The 16,397-nt window shown below is 41.5% G+C and overlaps 1 protein-coding gene across 2 annotated transcripts; it reads right to left on the bottom strand.

Annotated features, from left to right (window-relative positions):
* Positions 1-1,898: 1,898 nt before the first annotated feature.
* LOC120063802 (aminoacylase-1-like) lies at positions 1,899-16,263 on the bottom strand. 2 transcript variants are annotated; one of them, XM_039014116.1, is made up of 15 exons: positions 16,140-16,263; positions 15,601-15,734; positions 12,002-12,066; positions 11,801-11,905; positions 11,507-11,601; positions 10,867-10,943; positions 10,450-10,539; positions 8,702-8,758; positions 6,836-6,909; positions 6,362-6,411; positions 6,122-6,266; positions 4,011-4,079; positions 3,668-3,747; positions 3,531-3,591; positions 1,899-2,668 (listed from the first exon to the last, which is right to left on the bottom strand). In XM_039014116.1, exons 2-15 carry the CDS (start codon positions 15,725-15,727, stop codon positions 2,504-2,506), a joined length of 1,260 nt encoding a protein of 419 aa, XP_038870044.1. In that variant the 5' UTR covers positions 15,728-15,734; positions 16,140-16,263; the 3' UTR covers positions 1,899-2,503. The 2 variants fall into 2 exon arrangements, with proteins under 2 accessions (XP_038870044.1, XP_038870038.1); XM_039014110.1 differs by having other exon boundaries at positions 15,601-15,738; positions 16,140-16,244.
* Between the last annotated feature and the right edge of the window lie 134 nt (positions 16,264-16,397).

The following is a 16,397-nucleotide window of genomic DNA, read 5'->3' as shown; positions in this document are numbered from 1 at the left end:
CTAGTGTTCCTTCGTGAAATATAGACTGAAGAACTCAGCTCTCTGCTGGTAAACTGACCTTCTAAAGGTTACATGAGATTTCTGCTTCAAAGCAGCTTGTTGAGTTCTGGCTGGCTGGCGTGTGCCCCATGTGAGGGACCTCTCCCGCAGGCAGGGAGGCAATGCCAGCAGGTGTAAGATGAACTCGTATGCATGCTCTCCCCACATTGATTAATGCTATCAAAGTTAAAAGGGGAACTCAACTTTTCCCCCCATTAGTCCACTGTTGATACAGTGACAAAATGTCTTGCACATCAGCATTCAAGTTTGGAAGATATTGGACATTCAAGAGGCAAAGTGTCACCGGCCACATCATCATGATGATGCAAAATGCTCTCCTGGATAAAAGGCAATCAAAGACACAGAGTCATGTGAGATTGATGTCAGTACACCTTTGAAAATTGGGTACACAAATAGTGTTTTGTTCAATTCATTAAATCTTTGTCCCCAAAAGGCAATTTGTGTACAACATAAAAGGACATATCAAAACACACAAAACCACATATGGAAGTATAGGATAAACGCAAGCATGATACGATAAGTTGAAAAATGCCCGCTGTTGTGCAAAATACAAAGGTCAATCAATTACTTTTGTACTATAATTATAAGGTGGAGTTGCAGGATATTTGGGCAGGCCAACACATATTGAGGAAGTTGTAATTGAAGACATCTACTGAAAATCCCAGCTCTCTCTTACTAAGCAGACTGACACGAGAGTGTGGCAGCATCTATTCCTGTTTCTCCAATCGCCAGGCAGGGGTGAGGGGGCGGTGGGGTGCTAGAGGTTACAGCTTTGAGGACTCTCCCTGACAGCCCTGCAGGCTTTAATCCTGTTGCCACATCCTGGGGAGAGCAGTCTAATTACTGACCAACCACTACCTCTTCTCTTCTCTTCCTGCTGATCCCCCCTAGGAGGGCACTACTCTGTTAATTGGAATGGCTCTCTAAAAGGGAATTGAACAGTAGTTCAACACTTCATGTGTCTGTGTGTGTAGCCAAATCCGAGTTATAATAGCCCTACATTAATAAGTACTTTGGTTTTGTGCACGGACACAGGGAACATTGTCAAGTCGGGACGGACCGTGAACACATAGCGTAATATCAGCCAGACCGTAACCTTCCTATGACCTCCGGTCATGTTAACTCAGTCTCAACCGTTACATCACACAAGTATCATGCAGTTCCACCACAGCATATTGAGGATATGTCTATGACACAACCCTGCGGTCTCAGACTAGGTTAATTGGGAGCAGAAAACAACCTTTTCTCAGTCAGTCAAGCCTCTTATGCCTAGTCGTTTACTGGATTGACATTTGTAAAAAAAAAGATTTAAAAAAAAAAGAAATTGCCCAAACCAAAATATAATTAACATGACCTTAGAATACAAAAAGGCAGAACTGGATAGTTAACACTCACAGGGGCACTGGGAGGCACTATAAATAGAAATTCAAACCAACTTATATTATTCTAAAGAATGTTGAAGCTTCTACTGAAAACATATAATTGTAACTCAATGAGGATCACATTTCAAATCTTCCCCATTACTGTCATTGTGAGTCTGAGTAGCAGCAATGTTGTTACTGCTGGTTCATACCCGAGATAAACACATTATGGTGCTTATTATGGTGCTGACAGCCTCCACCTGGCTACAACACAGTTACTCCTCAGTTCCTCTGCTTTATTTATTCTGTTTACTAAAATATCTTGGGCTCATGTTGTAAGATATTTCTGTCTTAGTGTTTTGAGCTGTGTGGTGTGCATGATACCAACTCTGTTTTTTTATTTGTCTGAACAGATTTAGCTACACTGCTCTTTCCTATCTGCAGTCCCTTGGCAGAAAACATGAACACTCGATAATCACATAACAACACAACAGTTTAATAAAGTGATATCTTTATTCAAATCAGCTCTATCAAATAGCAGGCACATAAATTCATTTTCCAAAAAAATAAATAATACACTGACGCATGAAACACATTCTCTTAAGTACAATGTTGTTACAAGGCTGTTACAACGTGTAATGAGTAATGCAATGGTATAATGTTGTCCTGAGTTGCTATGTACGGTCTGAAAATAAAATGTTATGCACACAAAAGGCAGAGACAAATGTGAAGTGCTAAATTTGACTATTTTAAATTAAATCTGTATGAAGTAATCTCATCTCATTCTTTGGCGCTGCCTTTTGGATTATTCAAAACCATCTGGATTATTCAAGATTTGTTTATCTGTGAGAGGTGTCAGAGCAGACCTACACGTGCCAAGAGGAGGTTCAGAGACACAGGATGTGAAGTAGCCAAGGTATTGACCTTCGACCTCTAAACTAGCAGTTCTCAACTGGTTTGGTTTCGGGACCCACATTTAACTGGGTTGCCTCAGTCGTCAACCAATATTCGAATGACAAAAAAAAAAATCTTCACCAAAATGTAATCAAATTTGCATCACCCACCAGTTAAGAATGGCTGCTCTAGACGTCGCAAGGCAGAGCGGGCACATTTGCTAATGCTGGCACTAGCTTCTCGTACACCTGAATGCCTTTGAGGAAGACCTGCTCGTTCAGATATTCGTTGTGGTCGTGCAGCAGGATGGGTGTCCGGTTCATTGGGGAGAAGCCGATGGCAGGGAGGCCCACCTACAGCAGGACAAACATGATTTTGAGAGATCCTACTTTTTGTAAAGAAAGCATTGCCACTAATATCCGACACACTGACACATTTTTTGCCTCAATGAATAAAATCGGCATTAAATAACTTTGAAAACATACATTTTACCCAGTAAGGGCCCTCGCTCTATCATTTTACCAAATATTGTATCAGTCTCAAGAGGGATGCATTTAAAAAGGGAGAACCGCATTTAGCTCATTCAAATCACTGCGGTTTGTCTCCACGGAGATTTCTGGCTTGTGGCACTTATGATGCATTTCTTCTCCTAATGATCATGTAAAATGAACACCACATTTGGACACAGCTTCTACAAAAACAAAACATGTTCTGTCCTGAGGTCATAAACGCATAAAAAGACACGCAGTTCTAAGTGTTTGAAAGTAAGATGTTATGGTGTACTAGGGTTGGGTGGTATCCTGATTTTCATACCGTTTCTGTACCATACCAAGGTATACGGTATTACCAGAAGTGCACACAAGGGGCATTATTAAAATAATACAATTTTTAAAAAAATTCAATGCACAAAACAATTCAGGCAACAGGGATCTTTATCTAGGAGGGGATTGCTGTAACCAAGAAGCTTGATTTTGACACCTAGCAAGTCAAATGCATAGCTGGAGCCCTGAGCTGGAGATCATTTATTTGACACATCTTAGATTTCTTAGTTATACTTAACTTATAGTTATAAGCAGTGGCGTAACCCCCAGGATGCGCCCCCCCAAAGAACAGTATTGAAAATCATACCGTCGGTATTTCCAAATCACCTGGTATAAATCGGCCAATCCTATGGTTTACACACTACATTACCCATGTGCCACTGCTCTAACTCACCGCTCTGATGAAGCGACTGTCCGTGGCTGCAGGGAAGATCTCCTTTTCCAAAGTCATGTTCCTGGGGCGAGAGAAATTCAGATTAAGCTCGCCTTTACTGAGTGTGTGTGAGTGTGTGTGTTAGTGTGTGTCCTCACATGGCTTTGCAGGTTGTGCTGAAGGCGTTCCACCAGGGGTCGCTCTCATCTGTGGATGTCAAATTCTGGTTCATGTGTTTCTGTGGAGGACACAGAACATCTTACAACTGGGTCGTTTTCATTAATGTACACCGTAGCAAAACACTTAACAAAACAAGCGTTTCTTATTGGAAAGTTCAGGGAGTCCCTCCCCGTTTGGGTCCGTTTACTTCAATTTCGTATCTACTGAATATGACCCAAATGAGAACACTTTAAAGCATACTCTACTTACTGATCTGTGATCAGTTGTCTCCATGCTCATATACAAGTGCGTGTATGGAGAGATGCATTTTATTGTACTGACCTGAGCAAACTCATACGTGATGCCCTCTCCTGCCTCCTTACACCACTTCTTAATCTGCTCCTCGAACTCCTAACAATGGAATAAAATATTTGAAATGGTGAAGATAACATTGCGCTGAACTACGTATAATAACAACCCACGCGCAGTAGGGATGGACACAGAATATCCGGATAGCCAAACGGACGTTAGCTGTTAGCTAGTACTCGAACACAGAGTAATCGTTTTTGGATAATTTCTTTTGGGCCTATTTTAACAATTGAAAAGTTTTCTAAATTAAAAATTGTCCATGTTACATTGTTACACACACAGATATACCATGACATTTGAAATGCTTAATTTAAATGAAACAAACTTAAGAATGTAGTGTTTATTTACGGCGCACTTGGCTACTGCGGATTCAGACGTCACGTGGCTTTGACAGTACATAGCACATTTACAGTTGCGCAATGTAAGTAGCCTACAGTTCTGAGGATGCACAAAGTGATTGTTTTATTTTCAAGCTCATTTTCCCTCTTAACATCATTTAGACCTCAAGTCAGCCCTGACAATGGTATGCCATTTCCCCCACTTCAAATAGCGATTAGCCTAGTACCAATGGAGGGTCCACAAGACCTGATACATATAGATGCAACACTCACCAGAAAACTTTTTGGGAAACAGAATTCGTTGTATGATGGGGAGCATCAGACTTTCACCGCGTTGCTGTTAGCCTAGGCTACTGTTAATCAAAGACGACCGATATAAAAACAACCGCGCACTGTCTGCTGTTGTGGAATTTTGCTTCATTCGGATTGGTCAAGAGAGTAGAGCAATTTTTTTTTCTTTTTTAGAATTGTCTTTCTTTTATCAGGATATTATTCGAATAGTGAAATAAATTCCAGTGTTGGTAAGTCGTGAACGACATGTAATTCAAGTAGCAATTTATCTACATTTGCAGTAGCTTGGCGGTAGCTGTACTATACTGAACAAAAACATAACCGCAACATGCAATAATTTCAAAGATTTTACTGAGTTACAGTTTATATAAGGAAATCAGTCAATTTAAATAAATTCATTAGGCCCTAATCTATGGATTTCACATGACTGGGCAGGGGCGCAGCCATGGGTGGCTTGTGAGTCAGGCCCACCCACTGGAGGTGGAGGAGCCAATCAGAATGAGTTGTATTACAGAAAGAAATACTCCTCAGTTTCATCAGCCGTCCGGGTGGATGTCTCAGACGATCCCACAGGTGAAGAAGCCGGATGTGGAGATCTTGGGCTGGCTTTGTTACACGTGGTCTGTGGTTGTGAGGCCGTTTGGACATACTGCCAAAATTCTCTAAAACATTGGAGGTGGCTTATGGTAGAGAAATGGACATTCAATTCTCTGGCAACAGCTCTGGTGGACATTCCTGAAATCAGGATGCCAACTGCATGCTCCCTCAACTTAAGGCATCTGCGGCATTGTGTTGTGTGACAAAACTGCACATTTTAGAGTGGCCTTTTATTGTCTCCAGCACAAGGTGCACCTGTGTTATGATCATGCTGTTTAATCAGCTTCTTGATATGCCATACCTGTCAGGTGGATGGATTATCTTGGCAAAGGAGAAATGCTCACTAACAGGGATGTAAACAAATGTATGCACAACATTTTAAAGAAATAAGCTTTTTGTGCATATGGAAAATTTCAGGGATCTTTTAGTTGAAACATGAAACCAACACTTTACATGTTGCGTTTATATTTTTGTTCATTAGTGTTTTCATTAGTTAATTACATTTTTGCAAGAAAGGTAAGAATATAGGTGAAGTATGCAAATATTTCCACACTTTTTCAGGATCAGACCCAATTCTCATTTGAAACAGTTTTTGTGCTTCATAGGGTAAATTACACATGATGTTAACATTTGACTCCAATTGTAGTCTATGACATTTAAGAGTTAGATATGATCATTTATGAAGCAGTAGTTTGGATGTAGTGAACTACTTTTCGTGTAGCTTATCTTCTCCCAGTGTGAAGTGGTTGGTAACTTGGTAAACTATATATTCAGAATAGCTTCCACAACATTGATAATTTAAAATGTCCCTCCCTAACACACACACACACACATAGACAAAGGCACACACACACACACCTGCAAATTGACCGTGGGTGGTATTCTCAAGTCAAAGCTGACGTCCATCTCGGCAGGGATGACGTTGTAGGCCACGCCTCCTTTCACCATGGTCATGTTGACAGTGGTGACATCACCAAGAGTGAAACACTCGCTGGTGTTCAACCTGCAACACACACACAACACTAAAAATCACATTCCTGTTAAGTAGTTATGGCTCCCTCTAGTGACTGAACTCATCCCTCTTCCTGCCTTACTGACCTGTGTTTCTCCTTCTCCCTGAAGTCCAGGAAGGAGTTAATAATACTGCGCTGAGGAAGGGAGACAGACATAAGCAGGTGAGGTCATTGACATCGTCTTCCAAGTGATCAGAATCAGCACCCTTTTCTGCTGTCTTTGGCCAAGTGAACTATATTGTGTGTGGGGACAAGGGCTGTGTCCAAAATGGTGACCTACATTTTAGTAATTTAGCAGACGCTTTTATCCAGAGTGACTTACAAAAGCAATTAGGGTTAAGTGCATTGCTCAAGGGCACATTAACAGATGTTTCACCTAATCAGTTCTGGGATTCAAACCAGCAACCTTTCGGTTACCGGCCCAACACTCTTAACTGCTAGGCTACCTGCCGCCTATTCCCTATATAGTGCCCATACTTTTGACCAGGGACCACAGGAAAAAAGGTGCTATTTGTGACACACTCAAAGTCCCTCTAGTTGTGAATAAAGGAAGTCTTACCAGTTTCTCTGCAGCCGTGTTCTCCACAAACCTGGAGCCGTGGCCAGGACTGCCTGGGCAGTGGACCGTTATCCCTGAGGGGAAGCAGACACACAGGCTCTTTCTCAGAATTTTTTTTTTTTTCACATCCTCTCTCAGAACACATTGGTGGAAAGGTCTGACTGGAGGACCCTTGGACCTTCTCCAATCCATTTGAGACGGCAGACTGGTCTCAGACTAGACTTAACACAGTAAACTAAAATCTGGGACACTCAAATTAATATGGTTACATATAACCTAACGTGGATAAGAGCATCATTGGAGGCTGCTGTGGGGAGGACGGCTCATAATAATGTCCGGAACTGAGTAAATGGAATGGCAAACACAAGGAAACCATGTGTTTGATGCATTTGATACAATTCCACTTATTACCGTCCTGGCATTACCACGAGCCCATCCTCCCCAATTAACATGCCACCAACCTCCTGTGAAGGGCATCTGCTAAATGGCTAAAATGTTAAAGCAGCAATCAGCAGTTGAAACAATAACAAAACTCCTCCCTGCCACTTAATTTTTAAGGCCAAAACAGGATGTAGCTACTGCATATTGCCCCTTTAAAAAGGCAAAAACAAAATTAGAGTGGTTGGTAAAAGGCAAAGGTCTAGCAGCAACCCAATGGTTGCGTGTTCGAATCGCATCACAGACAGCTTTAGCATTTTAGCTAATTACTATATACTTACTAGCTGCATTGCATCTACTTAGCTAACCCTTCCCATAACCACTTTAACCTAACCCAAACCTAGCTAGCGTTAGCCACAACAAATTGGAATTCGTAACATTTTGTACAAATTGCAAGTTGTAACATATTATACAAATTGTAATTACTAACATCATACAAAATGGATGATGGACATCCACAAATAAATACACTGAACAAAATTATAAACATAACATGTAAAGTGTTAGTCCCATGTTTCGTGAGCTGAAAAATGTTTTTTTTTTTTATTATTTACCTTTGCCAAGATAATCCATCCACCTGACAGGTATAGCATATGAAGAAGCAGATTAAACATCATGGAGAAAAACACAGGTGCACCTTGTGCTGGGGACAATAAAAGGCCTCTAAAATGTGAATTTGAGGGAGCATGCAATTGGCAAGCTGACTGCAGGAATGTCCACCAGAGCTGTTGCCAAATAATTAAATGTTAATTTCTCTACCATAAGCTGCCCCCAACGTTGTTTTAGAGAATTTGGCAGTACGTCCAACCGGCTTCACAACCGCAGACCACGTGTAACCACGCCAACCCAGGACCTCCACATTTGGCTTCTTCTCCTGCGGGATCGTCTAAGGGGGGTGGGGGAGTTTTGAGGAGTATTTCTGTCTGTAATAAAGCCCTTTTGTGGGGGGAAAAAAAACTCACTGATTGGCTGGAGCTGGCTCAACAGTGGGTGGGCCTGGCTGCAAGTAGGTGGGCATACACCCTCCCATGGCTGCCCCCTGCCCAGTCATGTGAAATCTATAGATTAGTGCCGAATTAATTTATTTTAAATTGACAGATTTCCTTATATGACCTGTAACCTAGTAAAATATTTGAAATTGTTGCATGTTGTGTTTATATTTTTGTTCAGTATACATACCATACGCAACATATCATTGTTTATTTGAGTGTCCAGGATTTTCATTTACTACCCCAGAGTCCAGGTTGGAGGAGGCGAGGAGACAGGTATCGAGGAAAGACTAATTGACATATGATCACAGACAGACTAAGGCCAGCGTGAGAGGAGGAGACATTTCTTGTGTGTACTGCTGGGTGTGCGTGTGTATTTGATCCTTCGTCATTGTTACAGCTAGGGCCAGATTCTCGAATACTCAGGGCTGATACTTACACCAGGGATTCCTCTCGCCATAGAAGACAGTGAAGGCTTCCCCAGGGTTGGCAAGACCTAAAAAAAAAAAAAACACATCCAGACATCAGGTGACAGAAGGGAAGTATAGGGCCTAAAGAAGTGTTTGTTTCAGTGCTGGATAGTCCGAATATATCCCAAGGGGCACCCTATTCCTTACAGTGCATTCGGAAAGTATTCAGGCCCCTTGACTTTCTCCACATTTTGTTACATTACAGCCTAGTTCTAAAATTGATTAAAAAAAATAAAATAAAATATTTCGTTAATCTACACACATTTAGACATTTTTGCAAATACAGTATGACGCTACAAGCTTGGCACAGATCCTCTCCGGCTCTGTCAGGTTGGATGGGGAGCGTCGCTGCACAGCTATTTTCTGGTCTCCCAGAGATGTTCAATCGAGTTCAAGTCCAGGCTCAGGCTGTGTCACTCAAGGACATTGAGACTTGTCCTGAAGCCACTCAATCATTGTCTTGGCTCTGTGCCTAGGGTTGTTGTCCTGTTGGAAGGTGAACCTTCAACCCAGTCTGAGGCTTTAAGCGCCCTGGCGCAGGTTTTCATCAAGGATCTCTCTGTACTTTCCTCCGTTAATCTTCCCCTCAATTCTAACTAGTCTCCCAGTCCCTGCCTCCGAAAAACATCCCCACAGCATGATGCTGCCACCACCATGCTTCACCGTAGGGATGGTGCCAGGTTTCCTCCAGACTTGACATTCAGGCCAAAGAGTTCAATCTTGGTTTCATCAGACCAGAGAATCTTGTTTCTCATGGTCTGAGTCCTTTAGGTGCCTTTTGGCAAACTCCAAGCGGGTTGTCATGTGCCTTTTACTGAGAATTGGCTTCTGTCTGGCACTCTACCATAAAGGCCTGATTGGTGGAGTGCTGCAGAAATGGTTATCCTTCTGGAAGGTTCTCCCATCTCCACAGAGGAACTCTGGAGCTCTGTCAGAGTGACCATCGGGCTCTTGGTCACCTCCCTGACCAAGGCCCTTCTTCCCCGATAGCTCAGTTTGCCCAGGGGGCCAGCTCTAGGAAGAGTCTTGGTGGTTCCGAACTTCTTCCATTTAAGAATGAGGGAGGCCACTGTTCTTGGCAACCTGGAATGCTGCAGACATTTTTTGGTACCCTTCCCCAGATCTGTGCCTCGAAACAATCCTGTCGCGGAGCTCTACGGACAATTCCTTCGACCTCATGGCTTGGTTTTTGCTCTGACATGCACGGTCAACTGTGGGACCTTATATAGACAGGTGTGTGCATTTCCAAATCATATCCAATCAATTGAATTTACCACAGGTGGACTCCAATCAAGTTGTATAATCATCTGAAGGATGATCAATGGAAACAGGATGCACCGGAGCTCAATTTAGAGTCTCATAGCAAAGGGTCTGACTACTTACATAAATAAGGTATTTCTGTTTATAAATTAGCAAAATTGATTAAAAACCTGTTTTTGCTTCGTCATTATGGGGTATTGTCTGTAGATTGATAAGAAAACAAATATTTCATCAATTTTAGAATAAGGCTGTAACGTAACAAAATGTGGAAAAAGTTAAGGGATCTGAATACTTTCCGAATGCATTGTATATATAGTGCACTACTTTTCACTAGAGCCCTATGAAGCCTGGTCAAAAGTACTGCACTATAAAGAGAATAGGGTGCCGTTTGGGATGCAGGCCTCGGTTATAGTTGGGTGTTAATAAGTGGTACAGTTAGGTTTTTTTGTTAATTTACCTTCGTCAAGTGCAAAGCCAATGTTTAATTTCTCAAACTCTGGGAGCTTCACAAACGTCTCCATTCCTTTGTGACCTCCGACCTCCTCATCTAAGACATTCAAAGTGTCAAATCCAGAGCAAAGAGTAATACAGCTTATCTCAAGCAATCACATTTATGTACAGAAGTTGTCAAAAGTGCTTTTAAAAATGTCTATACCCTTGTCAAATGACAGGGGCTGAGTTTCAAATGGCACCCTCTTCCCTATATAGTGGATTACATTTGATCAAGGCCTATAGGGCTCTGGTCAAAAGTAGAGAACTATATAAGGAATAGGGTGCCTTTTGGGTCACACCCATGGAATTACTACATTATTAGAGTGTTGTCACAGTATTACATTCTGAGAAGCCAGTCTTAGCCAATGACTGCTCATCCTACCTGGCACAAACATTAGGTGGATGGTGCGCATAAACGTCCTTCCCTCTGCTTTAAGTCTTCTGATGGCCTGGATATACCTATGAGAGATGTCGAGCAGTAGCCTTGTTGGTTATGAGTCAAACAAAAACTGGGAGATGTGAAGGACACTGGTAACATCGAAATTGGATTACAGTTGCAAGATTCTGGTAACTTTCCTAATTCCCTTCCCCCCCCATCATTATGATTATACCGATAACACATGCAAAACAGGTAGAGGGCAGAACACACACAGTCCCATACGAAATCAAACCCACTCCAACCCCCCAATGCTCTAACAGCGCCCCACCCCAAAACCAGACATGATATACAATGAGTAATATAATCAAAAAGTAAAAAATACAAAAAATACAAATCAAAAAGTAAAAAAAGTAAAAATAATTTGGCTTCGTTTATAGAGTTGTGGAATTAGCTGGGTCCATGTCTTCTACAAAGGATTGTAAAGGTTGTCAGATATTATAAAATGTAATTGCAGATCCCCTAACGGAGTAGCGTATTTTCTCTAGCTTGAGATGTTGCATAACTTCCTTTATTTAAATGAGAGTTTTGACCAGTTGTGTTAGGATCAAATATCCCAACAGGGTGGTTATGACATCACACTCACTGTATGGTGACACACTTCATGTCCTGTGTTCCTCGAGCGTAGATGTTGCCCTCTGCATCTTTCACAGCAGCAAACGCATCATACTTCCAGTGTTCCTGGAATGAGACAGATTCATAGGATGAGTTCCTTTCCCTGCTTTTCCCCTCGTACTAGTGGTAAAGAAGACAGTGGGGTTCCAGGGGCATCTCAGAGTTGGAGTGCTAATCTAAGATCAGGTCCCCCCTGTCCATGCGAGACTGATCCTAGATCAGTACTACTCTGATATGCTTTACAAATACAGGCCCAGGTCTTTACCTGGTAAACAGGCACAACGTCAGTGTGGGAGTTGAGCAGAATGGACTTCAGAGCAGGGTTGGTCCCCTGCCAGGTCATGATAGACACAACTCTACCGGGGCAGACCTACAGACAGGTGTGAGGAGGACAGAGAGAGGAGTTGACATGAGGTCTAGTGTGTAAAGAGTTGAATGTCAAAAACATGTACCCAACCACACAAACCTCAATTTTCTTCATGGGCAGCCCAAGCTCCTCTGCTATTCTATCCAGGAACCTCAGAGCAGCATCTGTAAAAAGATAAACACAACCCAAGGGCCAAGACTGTTACACCATGACAAGGTTTATAGTGGTCTCATACAGAAAACCAAAACACATAGGTACAGTAATGAGTAGAATATGTGTTGGTCTGAATGTAGCCGGTTTTAAATTAACTTCCGCGGTTATAAAACACACACACACACTCTCTCTCTCTCTCCTGTTTTAATAATTACTTAGATTTTGTTTTCCCACTATTAAAGACTGACTATCTGTAACCATTACCTTTCCAGTTTGAGTTCAATCAAGGGGTCTCTAAACTCAATATTTTTAGTGGCAAAGACTGGAGTTAGGCTAATAGTCACAGACAACACAGACACTGAAATAACATAAGGTTTACTGCTATAACCACAGTTGGGGAGTAACAGATTACAAAAAAACTAACTAATCTGTTAAATTACCAGCAATAATATTGTAATCAGATTACATATACTTTTGAAAAACTAGAGAATTACTTCTAGGATTCCTATTAAGTTCACAAATTATGTTTGCGAAAAAGATCTTTATGACACCTTTTTTCCTCAAGGACTTACAAATCAACATTGAAAAAAGGCGCAAGTTTAAGTTTGTTTTCCGCCTGAGCGAGTCTGACCACAAATCAGAGACCACTGATTGCACACCAAATCCATTTGAAGGGTCATGGGAAAAGAGCAGGAATAGGCAACAGTCCAAGCCATGTCTTCCAACAGTGCGACTGCTGTCGACATCCAAAGAATGTACATACAATTTTAATAAACGCTTGGAGGTAAGGACGACAGCAGTGTTGTAGCCTATGGGCAATACGTATATCACTTATTGACATCTACAGTGCACAATGATATGAATCAAACTGCTGCCCTCTCATTTAGCTATTTGCGCCGTGATTGTTGTGGATGGCTGTTCACAAACGTATGTGTACTTTCACCCAATAATGGTTGATATGAAGAAGTTAAAGGTGCTTATCAATCATTGTTTTAGAACCAGTGGACAGCCAGTGAAAAATACACTCTTGCAATAGCTGCACGGTGCAGATACCAGCCTATGGAATAAGAATCTAAGGGTTCCTCCTTTCTAAACTCCTCTGTGGTATTGTGCTCCACATCACAGTCAAAAACAAGTTTAATTTAAGAAGATCACGAGTGCGGCTTTTATTGGTCAATCCATAGGCTTAAAGGCGTCCGCATGCTTCCCAGCAGAAACAGTCCGGTGGAGTGCATGCATATATGACATTTTGTGACGTTTTTGTTAGTTTTCGGAGAGCGCTTAGGTTGTTTGGGCACACGTTTTTTTCTGGAGGCAAACCGAAGTTCGGGGCCGAAGTCTTCGCCCCTTCGTCAGTGATTGGGTCAACAGTAGGGATTCTTCAAGAAAAAAAAAGAAAAAAAGTCTGTTTCGTTTTCGTGCACGTTTTCTGATATAAAAACACTACAAACATTTTAGTTAGATGTCAAATTGCACGACTAAGATTTCTTTAGTTAGATTAATTCGGACTATTTTGAGGAAGTATACTGGCTACGGCGTCTAAAAACGGACAAACAGTACTATTGCCGCTTTCAAATTTTTCAAGCGAATGTCTTTTAAGGGAGAACGCGAGCACACTCCTTCGGTTAGGCGCCAGTCGAACTGAAGCATGCTATCGCCTTAACAGACACATTCCCAAAAAGTTACACATTGCAGCTTTAAGGGGAAAGTAATCAGATTACTTTACTGAGTATGGGTAATCCAAAAGTTACGCTACTGATAACAATTTGGGGCAACTAGTAACTGTAAAGGATTACATTTAGAACGTCATCTTCCCAACCCCGGCTAGAACATACTCATAGGACATTTAGTACAACACTGACAGAGAGAAAAGAAACACAGGTCTTCCTGACACCCTAGTATTAGTCCCAACAGTGACCTATGGACCCTGGACAAAAGTAGTCTGCTATATAGGGAATAGGGTGCCATTTAGATCTCAGCCTAAAGTTAAAGACGTGCATAAATTCAAATGTCTTCCACCGAGAAGAAGTGGACCTTACACCATTGTAGGTAATAATTAGCCAATTGCTGGCCTTCAGTCAGATTTTTTCCTTTCAGCGTTATATAGTCCAGTGGTAACGGTTGAAGAATGGATTGTACAGTAGATCAATTATTTATGGTAGCTACAGTGCATTCGTAAATTATTCACAGTTCACTGCACATAGCCCATCTGTAAATAGCCCATCAACTACCTCTTCCCCATACTGTTATTTATTTTATTTAGCTCCTTTGCACCCCAGTATCTCTACTTGCACAATCCTCTTCTGCACATCTATCACTCCAGTGTTTATTTCTATATTGTAATTATTTTGCCACTATAGCCTATTTATTGCCTTCACCTCCCTTATCCTACCTCATTTGCACACACTGTATATAAACTTTTTCTATTGTATTATTGACTGTATGTTTGTTTATTCCATGTCTAACTGTGTCTTTGTTTGTGTCACACTGCTTTGCTTTATCTTGGCCAGGTCACAGTTGTAAATGAGAACTTGTTCTCAACTAGTCTACCTGGTTAAATAAAGATGAAAAAAAAAAAAAAAAAAAATCAGACCCCTTGACTTTTTCCACATTTTGTTATGTTAAAGCCTTATTCTAAAATTTATTGAATAAAAAGTAAATCTACACATAATACCCCATAATGAAAAAGTGAAAACAGGTTTATAGAAATTATCAAGTTTAATAAAAATAAAAAACAGATACCTTATTTACATAAGTTTTCAGACCCTTTGCTAGGAGACTGGAAATTGAGCTCAGGTGCATCCTGTTTCCATTGATCATCCTTGAGATGTTTCTACAACTTGATTGGGGTCCACCTGTGGTAAATTCAATTGATTGGATATGATTTGGAAAGGCACACACCTGTCTAGATAAGGTCCCACAGTTCACAGACCATGTCAGAGGAAAAACCATGAGGTCGAAGGAATTGTCCGTAGAGCTCCGAGACACATCTGGGGAAGCGTACCAACAATTGTCTGCAGCATTGAAGAGCTCCAAGAACATGGACATTCTTAATTGGAAGAAGTCTGGAACCACCAAGACTCTTCCTTGAGCTGGCCGCCCGGCCAAACTGAACCATATCTGCAGCACTCCACAACTCCGGTATTTATGGTAGTGGCCAAACAGGTTTTTAAAAACCTATTTTTGCTTTGTCATTATGGGCTATTGTGTGTCGATTGAGGGGGAGAAACCATTTAATTTTAGAATAAGGCTGTAACGTAACAATGTGGAAAAAGTGACCGGGTCTGAATACTTTCCGAATGCACTGTAAATAATGGAGAGCGGCTCAATCTGGTCCATGCTTTTTGGTTAGACCTATGATACTGTGTGGTGGTGGTACACAAAACCTTGTCCACACAGTATGACATTGTCTCCCAAATGGCACTCTATTCCCTACTATATGGTGAGAAGTAGTGCACTATATTGAGAAAATGTCCAATTTAGGATGCAGACATAATCATAGAAGATTTACAGCCACGGTATATAAACACAGATCCATAACTTACCATAGTCAGGCTCTGGGTGGACAGTCCTGAGGCAGAGGTACTCTCTAAACAGGTTCACTGAGGGGTCTTCTCCCGATGTGGCCTGGCCTCCACCACAACCACCTGATCCATCCTTATCAGGCAACATAGTAACTCTGTCTTAAGCAGGGAGAGAGGAAGCAGGCTCTGAGTGATGTAGGCTACAGGTACACATCCGTGTGTGTATCAGTGAGAGCAGCCCATATGTAGCGATTACCTTTTCAACAAGCCATTTTGCAAATCAACCAATATATTTTAGTGAACTTCAGCATGGGGACATTGTGCATGCTATGCGAAACACAGTGCAGCCACATTCACATGACTAGCAGTGGAAACCTGCTTAGCTAGCAAAATGCCTCCCAAGCCAAGGATTAGCTAGCTGACGTTAGCTAGCTAAACAATACATTAGTTAGCTAGCTAAATAATACATTAGTTAACTAGCTAACAGTACTGTATTAGGCAAAAAAGACAGCGTATGTAAACGTCACACAGAGTAGCAGACGATTTCACGAGACCCTTACCTTGATATATCACGACTGACTACCTCCCTGAATGAAAGTTCACTGTCACTGTTTACTTGTAGTGATGGGTCGTTCGCGAACGAGTCGGCTCTAGTTCGCGAACGAGCCGGCTCGCATATCAGTAGAGCCGAATCTATTTATAAAAATATAAACAATTACGATATGAATAATCAAAAGAGTTGAATTAACTAATTCAAAGAAAGAAAAAAATTATAATAATATAGGCCTAAATGCTCAAGCGCACACATTCGTTCTGAC

This window comes from Salvelinus namaycush, chromosome 2 (assembly GCF_016432855.1).
Source record: "Salvelinus namaycush isolate Seneca chromosome 2, SaNama_1.0, whole genome shotgun sequence".
Taxonomy (NCBI): domain Eukaryota; kingdom Metazoa; phylum Chordata; class Actinopteri; order Salmoniformes; family Salmonidae; genus Salvelinus; species Salvelinus namaycush.
This window is presented reverse-complemented; position numbering and strand designations above follow the sequence as displayed.